This window comes from Ascaphus truei, chromosome 3 (assembly GCF_040206685.1).
Source record: "Ascaphus truei isolate aAscTru1 chromosome 3, aAscTru1.hap1, whole genome shotgun sequence".
Classification (NCBI taxonomy): Eukaryota; Metazoa; Chordata; class Amphibia; order Anura; family Ascaphidae; genus Ascaphus; species Ascaphus truei.
The window spans coordinates 43,583,459-43,602,584 of NC_134485.1; the positions used below are offsets into that span (position 1 = coordinate 43,583,459).

The 19,126-nt window shown below is 43.5% G+C and overlaps 1 protein-coding gene across 1 annotated transcript in view; it reads left to right on the top strand.

The window, feature by feature from the left end:
* LIPI (lipase I) overlaps positions 1-11,316 on the top strand; it is a 44,963-nt gene extending 33,647 nt beyond the window's left edge. Inside the window, exons 7-10 of the mRNA XM_075593977.1 lie at positions 580-675; positions 1,642-1,753; positions 5,851-6,024; positions 10,474-11,316. Coding sequence (XP_075450092.1) covers positions 580-675; positions 1,642-1,753; positions 5,851-6,024; positions 10,474-10,561 — 470 coding nt within the window. The 3' untranslated portion in view covers positions 10,562-11,316. The remainder of the gene's footprint in view (positions 1-579; positions 676-1,641; positions 1,754-5,850; positions 6,025-10,473) is intronic.
* Positions 11,317-19,126: the final 7,810 nt, after the last annotated feature.

Consider the following 19,126-nt stretch of genomic DNA (forward strand, 5'->3'; position numbering starts at 1 on the left):
AACTCCATGAGAGGGCAGAATCAACCTCTGCCTTCAAGCCCGGGCTGTATTATTGCTTCTACCCAGCATGAGAGGACAATATTATGCCCTTCCATTCCCCATTGAATATCAGCACTCCACTACTTCCATGAGTGGATTGTACCAAATAATGCCACAAAGCATGTCCCGAAGCACCACCTCTCCCACCATGAGAAGACCACTTGGAAAACAAAGATACACACTGGCTTTAACTATGCCAAAATACTACTGGACCTAAAAAATTAAACAGTTATCACCCATCAATTAAAATGTGAGTTAACTATTATCACAGCTTTGCAACTGCACAGCTACCACAATCTAACTTATAAATGTTACAGATATATTTACCACCATTGCTTTAGGTTTCTACTGAATACAGTATCATTGGGTTTGTTTTTAACTCTTTTTAAGCTATGTACTGTAGGAGGTTTTGAAAATGTCTGAGTTCGGCACTTCATCTCATGATTGTAATGTACTGTGTAATAGCGAGCAACATGATGTCTGTAAAATAATTAGCTCTTGTGTCGTTTTACAATTAATTGCTGCATGTGTGTGTTACAGGTTTTAATGCTGATAAATGGAAAGATTATCTCGTTGCTAAAATTCCTCCAGTGACCAAAGCTTTTTTTGACACCAGTACGAAGAAGCCATTTTGCAGTGAGTGAAAGTGAATTTGCATAAAATAAAAGCTGTCAGACCGAGATAATAGTGGCTTGGGGAAGTTGGCGACATTTGCCTGGAACACTAATTGCTTTAGACTGAATAACCTGAACTGTGAATAATAATGTGAAAGCTCTGCATTTGGTGTACATTCTGTCTTCTTTTGGCCTACTTCTTTGTAGTGGTAGAATTAGGGCTGATTCGAGCTCTTCTGACATGTTTTTTTTTTTTTTTTAACAGTGGGATTTATTTAAATATTGTTGTGTGGTCACAGCCCAGAGCTGCTTTATTCTTTGACTGTGCAGTGATCTTCAATCTTTTAATAGCTGCAGGAGCATACAAACCAGAAAGATGCCCTATACTCCAGGGACTAAATAAATAAGCCCTCATCTTTCTTACTATAATGTGCACAACTTGACCTTGATTTTTTGCAAATGCATTCCATACGTGGGAAAATATACGAATGTAATTCTAGGATCCGCTAAACACTTTAATCTGACAAGCAGATTCACAGGCTTAACCCTTTCAGTGTCAAGGTTATTAGCACAAAATGCACCATAATTTACTTAAGCAGATACGATTTAGCAAAAATTGCTGAACAGGCAGAGAATGGCAGATATAAAAAAAAAAAGAAGCAAATACTAGAATGTGTCATACAAATAATGGTTATGATTGCATTAGACATTTCACAGCCAGAGAGACCTATTTGCAGCAATGCCTATAGCTATTTTATGATTTTATGACCTGAGACATGTTTTTGTGTCGTGCAATATTGGTTGCAAAGATGTTAAATATGAAATAGATTGCCAATGCTGTTTTTTTTTCTCTTCCCCCCCCCTTTTTTTTTTTTTTTTTCAGTTTTTCATTATTTTCTTGATTTCATTACATATTAAATAAATTGCCAATGCTGTTTTTTTTTCTCTTCCTCCCCCCCCCCCCCTTTTTTTTTTTTTTTTTTTACAGTTTTTCATTATTTTCTTGATTTCATTACTTGGAGTACTAAAACAAGAAGGGCTTATATTACCATTAAACTGATGTCTTCAAATGGAGCCATAACAGAATCAAAGCTAGATCGGTACGTCTCGCTGTATATCCTCTGCACATTGTTGCCGCTATTCTCTAATGACAATTGACCAGTTAATAATGATTTGTTCCTGTCAGCCAGAGCTCCTCAAGTTCAGTCTTCAACGGCAACCAATAGGCCAGGTTTTCAAGATTTCTCTAACACTTACTGGAGCCATTATCATACAATAACGCATTAGCGTGAGATTAAACGCAATATCGAGTGATTTGCAATGCAAACAAATGGTGTGATAATGGCTGCAATAAAGTTTGCGACATGTTTAGCGCTAATTATCATGAAGACAACTTGCTTACAGTCTGTGATGTTTCGCCGCGACCGAATGACTGCCGGCGTTTCACCACAACTCACCCCGCCACCGGAAGCTGCCACTTCGCCGCTAAGGTAAGTGCCTAAACCCCCTACCCTAAGCACTTGCCCTAAAACCTCCAATCCTAAACACTTACACTAAAACCCCTTTCCGTAACCGCTAAAACACCTTAAATTAACCCCCTACCGTAACCACTAAAATACCTCAAATGAATCCCATACCCTAAACGCTAAAACACCTTAAATTACCCCTTAAACCTAAACCCTAAAAACCCTTAAATTAATCCCATACCCTAACCGGTAAAACCCTTAAATTAATCCCATACCCTAACCGGTAAAACCCTTAAATTAATCCCATACCCTAACCGGTAAAACCCTTAAATTAATCCCATACCCTAACCGGTAAAACCATTAAATTAAACTCCATTCCCCAAGCATGAAAACACCGTAAATTAACCCTCTACTGTAAACGGTAATAAAACTTGCCCTAGAAGCGGCGGGGATTCTAGCGGCAGATCGGCTGCGGTGGAGGGTCCATCTGCGGCCGAACGCCAGCGGTAATTTGGTCGCGGCAAAATGACGGTGACCAAATGTTCCATTCCAACTTGTGTTCCCCGAAAACCTGGCCTAATAGTTGTTCTCGACGACTGAACTTGTGGAAACTTTCTGTAAGTTAACTCAGCGGTGCGCAAACTCCCTGCGCTGCGCCCCCTCAACTTCTCTCCTCCGCGGTCGCGCCCCCCATGCCTCTAATGTTGCGTCAAATGATGCTGCGGGACACGCGGCACAATTTGACGTCACGTCTCTATGGCAACGTGTAACTGGAGCCGGGTAAGTAAGTTTACAGAGGCCTCACGCCACGCCCCCCGAAAAGTCTTGTGCCCCCCCCCCCTTGTCTGCGCACCGCTGAGTTAACTAATGTAGAAGGAGATTAGTGTTAATCTATTTGCCTTCTATTGTGCATCTGAATGTTACTTGGGGAAAGGCTTAATTAATATGCCATTAATGTACTCGAGGGCAAAATGAAAGATCATTTCAATAGCCGTTTGCTCTCTGCTCCACTTACATGTGGCGTCTTTAGTGTTACAAACAACAATAGAGAGGATATATGCACGCACGCTCCCATTCGGAGGCATTGACAGCTGTGAGCAGCTTGACCTCTGCCTGCAGCACCTCGCTTCTGCCGGTTCCACGGAATTCTGGCAGTGCTCAGTTTGACACTTTATTTGCCCATAGCACGCCCATGGAAGGGGGTGTTTCACTATACTCCCTTCCTTTCATTTATCTCCCCCATTCATGGTTTCTCTCTTGGTTATTTAGCACTCAGGGGCTCCTTGTTATCCCCCCTCCCCCCCCCCACCCTGGTACCCTTTAACATAGGCATTATCCAGTCCAGGTGGCGGCAGGTTCATATCAGCTACGGAGATCAGGATACCAGCTATTGAACATTAGGGTCTCCTTTTATCTGTCCCTACCATCCCCTGATACGCCTTACTGTAGGGATCTACACAGTCTCCACAGTAGTAGGTGGGATACCTACTGGTACCAACCTCTCGTTTTGTCCCTACTCATCTCCTGCACTTTGCTTTAACTCTCTTATGCCCACCTCTTTCACCTCTCCTTACCTTTTGGAACTTGCTATATACGCCAAGCACCTTCTCTCCTCACCTTTAATTGAAACCTTAAAACTCACCTCCTAAATTTCTCCTTTGCACTTTCACTCACCTCCTAAATTTAAGCACTTCAATCGCCCAGACTAATGATTACTGTCCCACAGTTGCTCATACCTATCGTTGTGGCCAAGCGCTGTAATCTACTGCACTTATTCCCTCACCTGCTGTCTCTCTAAGTTTCCCAACATACCACTTAGATTGTAAGCTCTCTGGGGCAAGGATTTATTTTCTGATTGTCTGATTTTGTTTGTTGCACTTATTGTATTATAATTCCCTTTATTGTATTATTTCTTTTGTAAAGCATGCAGTACACTATGGGCACTATACATATATGCATACAGACATACATTAATACTTATAGGCAGTTAATTAAATACATTTTGAAAGTGCTGTTCGGAGGACTATTGCATGAAAACTCCTATTGAAGTCAGTGGGAGTTTTTAGGCGATGGTGCCCTGATTGCCAGTATAGTTTAATGAACAAACCCCATAGTGTAGGGTGAGCCTATCTGTTTTGTACAGTATTTTTTTTTGTTGTTGTAGTAATGCAAACATTTTCACTTTTTGACATGTATGCATCCACTGTTTTATGATAAAAAAAATAAGAAATGGCTGAAAAGGGTAATGAACTGCAAGCTTCAACCTTTTCAATGCTCTATAGATTTTAATGAGAATGCCACAAGGTGAGGCGTGTGCATGGTTGTTGTGCCTTGGCTAGAATGGCATGGCGGTGGCTAATCATGACTGTGGCCTCCAGAAGAGAATGATCTCCTTTTATTTTCCTCATGTTCGGGGTTGTCCAGGCCATGTGATTTTACATGTCAGGCTTTTAATGTTGTGCTGAGATATGAGGTTGCACATGAATACTGTGCTGTTTTTTAAATATTTAAATCATCATGTCAGTTTTCATCTGGAAATTTCTCACCTGCTCTAGCAATTGTGGATTGGACAACATGAACTGTAAAATTAATAAACAGTAAAGATATTAATGACTACTTGGTAGTACAGTACATCATATCTAAACATCATACTGTATGAACAGAATTTGGGAACTTGTAGTATTGAGCACCATCTTAAACAAAGGCAGTGCTAGGTTGACTCAATATTTGCCATGTTGGCATTGTAAGTATGTTTATACTTCTTGTCACAAGTCCTCTATTATACATTGACTAATGCACATAGCTTCATACATAGGTTCTACAGTATATAAGAGATGTATGGGCAGGATGTCATGTGGAAGAATAAACCTGAATAAACAGTTCAGTGGTCTAGATTGCAGTGCGCTGGATTACGAAGAGAAACAACATCCTTTATAGGATCCTGTAGTGCTACAGTAGCTCATACTGTATAAGTGCTAGTGGAAGAGATACAGGGCCATATTTACATAGAAGTGCCACTCATTAGACACCTCCGATATTGGAAGACACACTGCAGCCATATTTACTTAGGTTGGAAGAAGTCTTATGGTATTGCACAGCTTGGTAAATTAAATATGGCCCAAAACCCTTATAGATCCACTACTGTAATTGCATGCTACAGAGGAATATATATATATATATAGATAATATATATATATCTGTACCGTGTTAGCCGAGCTTTAATAATCAAAAATAAATAGATGATACCGTTCTGTGGCTAACGAAAACGAAACGAAATGCTTTTATTTGTGCGAGCTTTCGAGATACACTGATCTCTTCTTCCGGCGGTGTTACAATGAATAAAGCAAGCAAGGGTGATATATACATCTATATATCTATATATCTATCTCTATCTTCATTAAAAGTACAAACAGCTGTAGCAAGACTTACTATCTCCGGCACCATAGACAAACAAGAAAAAAGTGTGTGGTGCTGTCTACAATGTCATCCGCGATGGAGCTGCCGGGGGTCCATGCTCCTGAATGGGACCCCACGCAGCGTCAATCCTTCAGTGCCGTGGCCATGCGTGGCTGCAGCACAAAGACTCGAAGCTTTGCTACATCTGTATATAGGAGATAAACTAAATATTTTTATGTCATGAATGTCATACAGCTGCAATTCCTATCTACAGCATATTTGTTTCAATTATATTTGATTATACAGTTATGTATTTCTATGTTTTTTCTTTCTAGGGATGCTGCAACGTTTGAGCAATATAAGGAAGTAAGCCTGCTTGCTAAATTTGATGAGGATTTTGAAACCATATCAAGAATCTTTGTGACATTTACAACAGGATCTATTATAGGTCCTAAATACAAACTAAGAGTTCTGAGAATGAGATTGAGACCACTTACCAATCAAAACAGGTGAAAGCATGATTTCTAGTAATTAAATATTTGATTTGTGTGACCTCTGGTAATAGAACTGCTGTACCAATCGGTTAGATTCAATAATCCATCAAACCCATACAGTATCTGGTCTCGAGCAGTGGCCGGCACGCGAAGCTTCTGGATAAAGTGCATTACAGAGTATTTGTAGATAAGATACCTGCCATCATCCACTGTACAAATATGGGTTATAAGGATTGTAAGGGAGTTATTAATTACATTGTGATGGTGTCAATCGGGTCACTATTGCAAAGAAACTCCAATTGACTTTATCCTCAGCATTATTGTAACGAGTGCAAAAAAAGGGACTTTTAGAGGTGCATGGGTCTGTGGGTTGCAATAATAGAAGAGTAATGTGATTCACAGTTAATGGTATGAGGTATGCTTAAGTATTATTCCTTAGAGATAATGTTTCATAAATGATGTGTGTCCCTATATCGTTAAGTCTTTTTACATGCCACTTGGATAGGAAAAGTTTATCTTTGGATAGATTTCTTCACACAATTGTAAAAACTATATACTGAAACAAAATATTTATTAAAAAAGAATCGTACTATAAAAAACGATAAACAGCCACATCCATAGATTAATGCCTTATGTGTTATTTGTATAATGAAGGAGTCTCTTAATCACGTGCAGGAAATTGAGGAGTGTGTATCCAGATCTTGAAAATATGGTATGAATTTTATCATTTAAGTGGTATGAATGATAATCTCAAGGACTAATGGGGAGATGTATCTCTAAAGGTATATTAATCCTCTCTTACCCCAGAGCAAGCATGTCAAACTTGCGGCCCGCGGGCCGCATGCAGCCCACAACGAACATATTTGCGGCCCAGCCCAGTGGTCCCCAATCTGTGCGCCGCGGCACCCTGGTGTGCCGTGGCTTGCCTAGAGGGGCACCGCGATTATCCTCCCCACCATCCCTCCGATTATCCCTCCCCTCCATCCCTCCTTCATGCCGGCCGGGCCGCAGAGGATTGGCTGCAGGCAGAGAGGAAGCCGGGGGCGGGGCTTCCGCTTTGTGCAGAGCACACGGTGAGTGTTTGTGTCTACATTCCTGCTCCTGGCTCCTCTGCCTGCTGCGCGGTGTCCCGTCCCCTTCTGCCTCGGGTGATAGGAGAAGGTAGGGGGGTTGCTGGGGGGGGGGGAGGGAGGGAGTAAATTTGCCTGTCCTGCACGGATCGCATGCCTTTCCTCCCCCCCCCCCCCAGTCACTCACATCCGTCGCTGCCTCTGCACTCCACTACTCTCCTGTGTGTGTGTGTGTGTGTGTGTCTGTATCTGTGTGTGTATCTGTGTGTATGTGTGTGTGTGTGTATCTGTGTGTGTATCTGTGTGTGTGTGTATCTGTGTGTGTGTGTATCTGTGTGTGTGTGTGTATCTGTGTGTGTGTGTGTGTATCTGTGTGTGTGTGTATCTGTGTGTGTGTGTGTATCTGTGTGTGTGTGTGTATCTGTGTGTGTCTGAGAGTGAGAGTGTGTGTCTGAGAGTGAGAGTGTGTGTCTGAGAGTGTGTGTGTCTGAGAGTGAGAGTGTCAGAGAGAGAGTGAGAGAGAGTGTGTCTGAGAGAGAGAGAGTGTGTCTGAGAGAGAGAGAGAGAGAGAGAGAGTGTCTGAGAGAGAGAGAGTGTGTCTGAGAGAGAGAGAGTGTGTGTCTGAGAGAGAGAGAGAGTCAGAGAGAGAGTGTGTGTCTGAGAGAGAGTGTGTCTGAGAGAGAGAGAGAGAGAGAGTGTGTCTGAGAGAGAGAGTGTGTGTCTGAGTGAGAGAGAGAGAGTCAGAGAGAGAGAGAGTGTGTGTCTGAGAGAGAGTGTGTCTGAGAGAGAGAGAGAGAGAGAGAGAGAGAGAATGAGAGAGAGTGTGTCTGAGAGAGAGAGAGTGTGTCTGAAAGAGAGAGAGTGTGTCTGAGAGAGAAAGCGTGTGTCTGAGAGAGAGAGTGTGTTTGAGAGAGGGAGAGTGTGTTTGAAAGAGTGTGTTTGAGAGAGGGAGAGTGTGTTTGAGAGAGACCGAGTGTGTGTCTGAGAGAGTGTGTGTCTGAGAGAGAGAGTGTGTCTGTGTGTCTGAGAGAGAGTGTGTCTGTGTGTCAGAGAGTGTGTCTGTGTGTCAGAGAGTGTGTCTGTGTGTCAGAGAGAGTGTCTGTGTGTCTGAGAGTGTGTGTGTGTCTGAGAAAGAGTGTGTGTGTGTGTGTGTGTGTGTGTGTGTGTGTGTGTGTGTGTGTGTGTGTGTGTGTGTGTGTGTGTGTGTGTGTGTCTGAGAGGGGGAGAGAGTCTGAGAAGCGGAGAGAGTCTGAGAGGGGGAGAGAGTAGTCTGAGTGGGAGAGAGTAGTCTGAGGGGGAGAGAGTAGACTGAGAGGGGGAGAGAGTAGTTTGAGAGGGGGAGAGAGTAGTTTGAGAGGGGGAGAGAGTAGTTTGAGAGGGGGAGAGAGTAGTCTGAGAGGGAGAGATAATCAGAGAGAGGGAGAGATAGTCAGAGAGAGGGAGAGATAGTCAGAGGGAGAGTCAGAGGGAGAGAGTCAGAGGGAGAGAGTCAGAGGGAGAGACGCAGAGGGAGAGACTCAGAGGGAGAGACGCAGAGGGAGAGACTCAGAGAGACTCAGAGAGACTCAGAGAGAGAGACTCAGAGAGAGAGTCGAATAGAGAGAGAGTCGAATAGAGAGAGAGTCGAATAGAGAGAGAGTCGAATAGAGAGAGAGTCGAATAGAGAGAGAGTCGAATAGAGAGAGAGTCGAATAGAGAGAGAGTCGAATAGAGAGAGAGTCGAATAGAGAGAGTGTCGAATAGAGAGAGTGTCAGAGAGAGAGTGTCAGAGAGAGAGTGAGAGAGAGTCATAGAGAGTCAGAGATGCCAAGTGTCAGGAAGAAAACATAAATTTTATCGTTGTTCTTTTTTTTTTTATATAATGTACTTTTCGAAATAAACCTACGTTTCTATTAAAATTGACGTTTTTGTTTTTTTGCGGCCCACCTAAACTTAAACCTTGTTTATTTGGCCCGGGTTAGCCTTTGAGTTTGACATGCTTGCCCCAGAGGGTCGTCCTCCACATTTTCACCAAACAGGGTTTGGCAGATCTCTCCTTCCTCATCTGGATAGGCTATGGCTGCTCTAGCTATGGTCCTGTATTCAGTGGCTCCAGGGTCTAGGACATAAAGGAGCAGAACTTGTAGACACATAAGAGAAATAAAAGAACAAGGAGAGGAACTAAAATATAAGTAGAAAACATAAAGCCAAGAAATGTCAGGATTGGTGTGAGAAGAAAATTCACACATAAAGTAAAGGCAACCTGGGTTGTGAGTACAAAACTGTACTTCACAGTCACAATAAACTTGCACATTTGTTTATTATAGTTTTATTAGACATAAGTGCACCAAGTAGCGGGTCATGTCAAATAGGGGGACATTAGCAAAGGCCAGGTATATATGGGGAATTTAATAGTATGTACAGTATCATTTAATTTATATAGTGTTTTATTTGTGGGGATTCTAGTGTGATACAGTTATTAGACGATTTTAATGTTAATTTTGGTTTAACATTTTTTTCCTATTGTTTGCTTAGATTAATATAGTATTTTAAAAATAATATAGTTTGAGTAATTATCAGTTATATGTGTAAGTGAGGTGTGCATAGGGTTGCCAGATGTCCCTTACATAAGGGATTGTTGTTTATTGTATTGACTTGCCCCATTGTCCCGGATAGGTCTGTAGGGACACATAATTGTCCCCTATATTTTTGGCGCCTTGAAGTGAAATGTCTGAACTTACAGTAGAGGCAACGATTATTCTAACACTTGCCTTAAACTAGCCGGGTTACATTCTGGGTATGTGCTGGGTATGTTCTGGGCTAGTTTGAGGCACGTTTAAGGCATTTCTGCATTGACTAACGACCCATAGGATTAACACAGCAGGGATCCCTGGCAGTCCAATTCAGTTTGAATGGGACTGCCAGGGACCCCCGCTGTTAATCTGATAGGCCATTAATCAATGCAGAAATGCTGGGGCTTGTTTAAGGAAAGTTTAAGGCATGTATTCAGAATGTACCTGGGTGTACCTGGGTCTTTTGGGGAATTGCCACTGGTTTTTGTTAGAATAATCGCTGCCTCTACTGTAAAATGACTAATGAAATCAGTCATAAAAACATAATAGATTTTTACTTGAATGTGAAAGTTATCTTTTCTGATATATATATTTATATGTATGTATGTGTGTGTGTATATGTATATACATAAACATGATTATTGAAGCTCGGCTAACACGGCTCTATTTCAATGAAGCAATTCCACTACTGTTACATTTTAATTTGAATACAGCAAGGGACTGACTTTTGTGTTTTTGCTTTTGTCATGTCAATTCATAGGGCTTATTGTTGGCCTTATACTGTATATCATATTGTAGGTGTGATGTGACATTAACATACCTTTCTCTGTTGTATTTTGCAGACAAATACTGTGCCGATATGACTTTGTGTTACTTGAAAACATTGAAATGGAATTTGTGCCAATCACATGTGAAAATACAAACCTGTGATGAGCTAAGGATCTTGCCACCAGCGCTCTGCACATTGCACACTGAAGTCATTCGAAAATAGAGTGCATTTTATGAAGATTTCAGCCATTAGAATCTTGTTATAGCAGCTTGACATGTACTGTTAATATAGGCAATTTGTCTAAACTCAAGATGAGCCATGTAATTAATTAGAGATTAAGAGCCAGTGTTGACTGTCTATTTGTACATATTCAGTGAAGACATAAAAGGTAGAACTTTGCAGTTACAGTCTCTTAATTTTAAATTGAGACTGATTGCATGTACTTACTTACTATAGAATTTATATATTTTTGAATTGTTTCCTTTTGTATTGGAATGTATATACTGATTCATACTTAAGCAGTATGCATGGTGAATATTAAATGCTTGATCACATTCTCCCGCCATGTGTCCTACCCATTGCTTGCCTTAGTCCTTCAATATTGAGGAATCGGCCAATAAAGATATTACTAAGGCAGCAGACTTTGGTGTGAGGTTGCTAGAGAACAGGGGGATTTGTACATAATTATTGCTCTGAAAATAATAGAACTGAAATTCTTTAATAAGACACTGCTTGAAGTGAAATCTGAATACATGTAATAAAATTGCTTTTGTTAATATTTGTTGTTTAAACTAGATGTGATGCTGTACAGTACAGCAAATGTGATTGGATGTACAAACATGATTTGCATTTGTATCTGTTTTATAATGTTTTTAAGAGATTCCTGTGACATTAAATTATTGAATTTTAAATAAAAAATGTACTAAACTGCTGTTGAAACTTGTTTATTTTAACACATTTTGTAAATTTGATATACTGTAGGTACAGAATTGAACAACATTGAACATTCCTCTACATCTAATCTTTGTCTTCTTACTGTATGTGTTAACTACTTCCAAAAGAAAAACATTTCACATATTGTGCATTTTTAACATTTTATAATCGTATAGCCCCAACCATGTATACTGCCTGCACTATACAAAAATCAACCCATAAAACTGGGAAATGCAATGTGGAATTAAGTGGATCTTATAAATGCAAAGTATGCAATTTATCCCACCATTATCTCTCATACCAGTTCTCTAGATGGAATTGTGATTCACACTTTTACATCAAGATGAAAGATATAGCCACTTGGTTAAACCAGCAATCCCATGGGGGTGAATGTGCGATGCGAGACCGCATGGACATGAGTTAAAGCTGCTCCGTAACCATTAGACCCATGGAAGCAAATATATGCAGACATAAACCTCTAAAAGAGGTTTACACCATGAGCTACGTTCGCTAAACAGCCATGACCATAAACGATGTAGCCAAAAAATTTTTTTATCAAGATGTCCAAGACTTGTTCAAAAGAAGATATATACCAGCATGACCAAAACAAGATGGCAACTCCCTGTCCGCTCAGGCAGATTCCGACCTGGAAGAAGACCTAGACCCGCACCTATGCAAAAAAAATAAATATATATAAGCCAATTACTGTATATACTGTACAAACCTAACAAATCCCTTCCAGCTGCGGTTCAAAAAGTAGTTAAAGAACAGAGCAGAATACCTACTTTGTCTCTTCCTCACATTATGCCCAGATACTCCACGGCTGCATCTGCTGCTGGATCGTGTGCATAGAGCTCTTCACCCAAGATCACTCAATTTAGAGGTTCCAAGAGATGTGATCCTAATGCTGCATTATTTTGATGTTAAAGAAGCCATCATGACTGCAGCCAGGAACTGTGACGCTATCGAGATGTATGGCAGCAAAAGACTAATCTTTGCAGATCTCTCCCCACTGACCTTACAGAGGAGCAGATACTTAAAGAAAATCACAGAAATCCTACGTGAACACAAGGTGAAATTCTGTACAATGGGGCTTCCCCTTTCGCCTAATTGCAATGAAGGATAGAAAACAATATACTATTAGGAAGATAGCGGAGGCTGGGAATCTACACCGAGAAGTTCAGGCTGTCCCTGGATAACACCACAGGAGAGATGAATGGACCAGCCTCGTGAACCAAAGTCGGCACACGAGGTAAAGCACCACTGACTGAAGCAGGCCCAAAGTGGACGAACTGAACAGACTGGATCCAGATCACACACCACATTCTGGAGCCATTACAGAAGTAATGACACATCAACCAAAACTAAAAGATGTCAGATGACACTCTAGTGCTTAGATGGATTGGCCTGCATCTGCAGTCTGGCTAATTATCCCACACAGCCAGGTTGCTTTACTATAACTGGTGCTCGCCACAAACTGGACTTAACCACGAGGCCGAGGTGGGGATATAGAAAAACCGACCTGGAGCCGTGAAGTCGCGTCCGAAATACAGAATTGTAGTTGTAAGTATCCGGGTCAGGGTGGGGGAACTGAGGAACATAGATAAACTCACCGTGGTCGGACGTAGTAGAGGATATGGATTGTTGGGGTCAATTGAGAGAGATGTTGGTAGTAGACAATAGCCAAGGTTCAGGTAAGAAACTGCATGCAAAACAAGGCATGACAAGGCAAAACAGAGAGCTTGCGACCAGCACGATGTCACAAGTACAAAACTATTATGCTCAGCCAATTTGCAGGGTCAATCGCTGAGCCTATATAGGAGGAACAGCCAATAGATGAATGGCTGCACAGCAGAAGCTGAATCAGGCCACTGATTTGTTGCTGGGCAAGGTCTGCACAGCAGGCAATGATGAAGCACCAGCTGTAGCGATGTGTGAATCAAACTCGGGGGCGGAGCCTGCACCAGATCCTTATATCATGGGGGCGGAGCATGAACCCAATCCACACAGTACCCCCCCTTCAGGAGCAACTTCCGGGCACTCCAAGAATGATTTTGAGGGGTATCTCCAGTGGAATGCCCGAACTAGACGAGGAGCGTGAAGTTGATCCCTGAGGATCCAGGAACGTTCCTCAGGACCAAAGACCGTCCAATGGACTGGGTACTGGATTGTACCTCTGGACACCCTGAAGTCCAGGATCATCTGAACTTCGAACTTCTGTTGCCCTTCCACTAAGACAGGTTCTGGAGGAGTCACATGAACATGAGACATGGGATCCTGTACAAATGGTTTTAGTAGGGACATATGGAATACAGACATAATCTTCATGGAGGCTGGAACGCATAGCCTGTATGCCACCGGATTGACCCTCTCAATGATAGAGAAAGGACCAATAAATCTAGGAGATAGCTTCACCGAAAGTGCCTTTAACCTGATGTTTTTGGTAGAAAGCCATTAATTGTCACCAGGAGGATATGATGATGCCGGTCTGCCTGACTCTTTTGCGTGGTCACCCCCTTCTGAAGATTTTCCTGGATCTTCCCCCATAGCTCTTGTAGCTGTTGGATCTGGTTCTCCATGGCTCCATGGCTGGGACTCCGGAAGCTCTCCTGATGAGGGAAGAGCTGAGGGATAAAAATCATAGTTAGCGAAGAACGATGATTCCTGCGATGACTCGCTCTGCAAGTTGTTATGGGAGAGTTACGCCCATAGCAAGAGGTCTGCCCAGTCGTTTTGAGTCTTGGAGATGAGACAACTGATATATTGTTCCAAGGACTGGTTTGTTCATTAGACTGGGGGTGATAAGCGGACGAAAAGTGTAAGGAACTCCAAGTTGTTGGCAAAAATCCCTCCAGAATTTGTAAATGAATTGAGAGCCCTGATCCGACACGATGATTTAAGGAGCTCCATGGAGTCGGAATATTTCCTGGTTGAACACTTCAGAAAGTTTAGCAGCATTAGGTAATCCGTTCAGAGGGATGTAATTAGCTTGTTTGGAGAACTGATCCATGACCATCTTGATCATGTTCATACCCTTTGATAAGGGAAGCTCCACCAATCAGTCCATGGCCAATCCAGGATTGGAAGAGGTTGTAATAACCCTGTAGGGCGATTCCTGGGAGTTTTGGTCCGAGCGCAGACAGAACAAGCGGCCACGAAGACATTAGCATCCTTCTGAATCCCTGGCCACCAGAAATTCCATTCCAATAGTGTGATGGTCCTCTGCAGTGTCATTGAACAGGAATTGGCGAGAAAGAGCATCTGCCTTCACATTCTTGGAACTGACAGGCAAGAGATGATAAAGTTAAATTGAGAAAATAATAATGACCACCACTCTTGTCGTGACCCCAATTGACAGTTACCCTCGATGTACATGAGGATTTTGTGGTCCATAAGTATAGTGACTGGATTCTCGGTACCCTCTTGCAAGTGTCTCCATTCTTGTAAGGCCATTTTTATGGCCAAGAGTTCTCGGTTGCCCACGTCATAGTTACTTTCCGCTGGAGAAAATTATTTGGAGAAGAATGCACAAGGGTGCAACTTGGTTTCTGGGTTTTTCCGCAGGGATTGCATCACTCCTGCCCCGACATCCGATGCATCTCCTTCTAGGGTGAAGAGTAAAGCAGGATCTGGATGCACCAGAACAGGAGCCGAAGCAAAGGCTGTTTTTAGTCTGTCGAATGCCTCTGCCGCCCCAGCAGGATCTGTCCCTTTTTTGGTTAATGCGGTGATAGGTGCCAAGACGGACAAATAGTTTTGGATAAACCAGCGGTAATAATTCACAAATTAAAGAAGCCACTGAACAGCTTTCAGGCTGAGGGGATGTGGGCCCTCCAGAACGGCTTTGACTTTGGCTGGATCCATGGCTAATCCAGTAGCCGAAACTAAATATCCCAGAAATGAGGTACAGGACTGGTGGAATTGACATTTCTCTAGCATATAGATGATTAATTCTCCCGCAATCGTTTTATGACCTGTATCACATGGCCTGAATGTTCCTGTGCTGATTTTGAAATTATCAGTATGTTGTCCAGGTATACAATGACATACTTGTTGAGGAGATTCCTAAATACCTAATTCACAAATTTCTTGAATACAGCCGGAGCGTTACTGTCACGGTTGTGCTCGCCACAAACCAGGGTCGGACAGCGTGGTGGAGGTGGGGTTGTATAAGCACCGACCTTAGACCACGCAGGCTGATCCGGATTGCGCAGTTCGTAGTCGTACATAGCAGGGTTGGGACTGCAGAGAGCAGCGTAGTCAGTGGACGCGCCAGGGTCAGGATTGGAGACATCATGGTAAGCGTAGTCCAAGCAGGGAGTCGGCAAAAGAGGTCAAGCAGGTCTTCCTGCTTCAGTGAAATTGCTGCAGGTCGGGAACGTGGGTTGGCGTGAGTGGCATCTACGGCCCATGGAGCCAGTCTCGGGAAGGGGAAGGCTGACCGGAGTAGGAGCAGGAGCAGAACTGACGCCCTTCCCATAGCAGAGGTCTGTCTCTGAGTACCGAGGCCTGTGCGGGGAGAGAGAGCTACAGGCCTCGGGACTTAGAGACAGACCTCTGCTATGGGAAGGGCAGCAGGCCTCAGGAAACAGGAAGCTGAAGTTACGCTGGAGATCCACCGCTTCAGCACAGGAACCAGGACACGGCCTCTGCAATGGAGAGAGAGCAGCAGGCCCCAGGAACCAGAGACAGGCCTCTGCTATGGGAAGGGCAGCAGGCCTCAGGAAACAGGAAGCTGAAGTTACGCTGGAGATCCACCGCTTCAGCACAGGAACCAGGAACATGGGCTAGGAACAAAGGACATGAAACAGCAACAATTTGGTCAAGATAGGTGGCTGTGGCAAACACAGAACATCCAAAAAGGATTATGCTCGGCAGAGAAGCATTGTGGGAAAGCTGAATTTAAAGGTCAGCGAACCTACAGCAAAAGGGGCGTGTGATAGCATTGCTCTAATGACGGAACCCAAGCTGGGGCTGCAGTAATAGCTTGCACAGCTGCAGAATATATCATGGGGTGTGTTCCAGGACTGCACAGGTTTGTAAGGCAAGGTAAGCAGCAATCCGAGGTGTGGATTCCTTACAGTAACCCCCCCTTCACGTGAGACCTCCGGGCGAATACGACCACTCATAGAGTTGGGGGACCTGGAATTGTTCCTGAACTGTCTAGGATTGGGGGTAGAATCGTGGCCCAGAGATTTGTGGGCACTCTTTTGCGTACCCCCACCCACCGGTGAGAACTGCGGCCAGACAGGACAGTCCATGGGTTTCAGGGACACTGAGTTGTTCCTAAAGTACTTTAGGCGGGAAGGGAGTCTGTAAACGAGCAGTTCCTTGATGCGTACTGTTCTAGGAAATGAGTGGTGGTAGAGAAGACACTGGTACGTGGCTTGCCAGACGAAATGGCTTGGAAATCCAAGGCTGTGAAGAACCTGGGGGTTCCGGAGCAGAAACGGCAGTAGGACCCCCACTGGGAGCCCAGTCCCTAGTAAAGGTATCAGGGTTCAGGACAAGCGGCACCGATAGTTGATCAAGTATACCAGGGCGACTCTCCGGACAGACAAAGTCTTTGCTGACATCTGCACATAGGAATTTGAGAGGAGCTTCTCCTCCAGAGGTTTTCCAGGTAGTGGTCAGCGAGGGTATAGGGTGGGTGGGGGTATTGCCAGGTATGGTATGGAAGATGACAAGGCAAGCAGTAAACCAGGCTTAGAGACTGAAATCTTGGGGTACGTACTGAGTATTTCCAAGACAGAGGAAACAACAGGAGCAACAGAAGGTTCCAAGAGGAATAACCATGGGTTCGCAGGGGCAGAGAAGCAATCAGCAGTGGAGCTCCCAAATACCTCAGAGAGAGATAATATTGTCTGGAGAGAAGGAATAGGCACTGGGGCTTTAATATCTGGACCTTGAGAAGCAGACAGAGCAGGTGCAGCGAGCAGAGGAATAGGATCTGGAGCAGGAGCCTGAGTATCTATAACAGGAACATCTAGGACTGCAGGGACACTGGTAGGAGAAGAACTAGTGTCAGGAGCTGGAACCTGGGAATCAGTGACGGGTAGTGTGGGAGTAATGATGGGAGTTAGAGAGACAATAAGCGGTAAATTGGAACTGGGGAAACTCTTAATGGCAGAAACCATAGAAGGAAAAAGTCTTTTCCAAAACTGCAAGGACCCTAACAGGTGTATGTAATAGGGTGAAGTCAACCCCTATCAGTTATGCCTGGGAAACATATGTCTGAGTGCTGCATCCAGCACTCAGAAGGTTAACTCAGGAGGAAGCTAGGTAATCAGGAGGTAAGCTGACACCTGATAGCCAGCAAGGTAGAAAAGGATCTTGTTACTGGCAGTAGCTGTCTACCTTAGACCTGAGCACACTGCTACTGTATGTGAGCTGTTAGCCAGAGGGATTCACCAAAGTCACTACTTCAACCAAAGTAAGGATTGTTCATTTGTTTTCCTGACTGCTTAAAGTACACTTATGGTTTGGTTATGGTCTAGCCAGCCAGCCTGCTAGATAGGCCTGGTGTGTTAGTCAGATCTCCCAATGTGGAGCAGGTTTTGTTTTGGTTTGAAGGGACAGTGTACCCACATGTTATGTTATGTTGTGGAGAAATAAAGCCACTGAACGTTTTCATTATCCTGAAACTATACGTGTGGACTGTTCCCTGACCTCGGCTACAGGCCGTCCTGCCACAGGGTACTATTCATGACAAGATCAGAAGTAAGTATGTTTACTAGTGTTAACATTCTGATAACGGAACTGCTAGTCAATGATGTGGGTGTCTGGGTTGCACTAGTGAGAAAATCAGATACAGTGGTATGTGACTTAGAAGCAATCAGGGAAGTTCTAGGTTTGCTGGACATGTGTGTGAAGGTACCCATAAAAACAGGAGTTTTAATTTCAGCCCAGAGTAACCCAACGGATGCTGGAGTACATTTAGATGCAGTGCTAAGGGACTGAGGTTTAGCAAGGGAAGGATAACAAAATAGCTCAAATTTAAACTCCAGAGTTTGTAATGTAGGCAGGGTGGTCTCTGACTGTACTAAGCGGTTAACGACAGATACAGTACGCTTATCTCTGGAGGGGTTGCTTGGACAGAGGCATCAGGGGAACCAAAAGAAAGGACGAAGGGAAGAAATTCTGAATCTGAAGGAAGAATTTTACGTCTCTGAGTAGCGGGACCGACAAAGCAAATTTCAGCGAGGGAGGAAACTGTGTACATGCTTCTGGCTAGCACATAAGAAAAAGCATCACTTTTGAGTGGGAGCAGTGTGTTAGCACATATTCCTGGGAACTCAACCACTTGAGCGTCAGGAGGGGCATAAAGACCACTGTTCGCTTTTAACCCTAGGGTTAGAGAAGAGGAAAACACAGAGAGTACAAGGGGGGCAACCACAAGTGTGCTGGTCTCAGAAGTGGGTACTTGGGAAGAAGTGTCTGGGACACTAGAAAAAACTACAGATTCCATTACAAAGGGACTATGCGCTGAAGCAGGGATCTCAGCTTTTAGAGTGACAGACTGGGTCATCGAAATACCCGGGAGTGGGGATTCTGCGAACAGGCTTAGGGAAAAAGCTGGTTCCTGAATACATTTAACTGAAATTAGTATTTTAGGAGAAGTTTCAGGGAACACGACAGGGGAAACTTGAACTGAAGCAGGGGGATTATAGTAAAGAAAATCTTAGGACTCCGCAACCTTAAGGGAGACATTCAATGCAACCTCTGCTGTCAGACTTGGGGTTTCATTCTCAGACGCTAGAAATAACGTATTAGCCTGAGGGCGGCAAGGATAT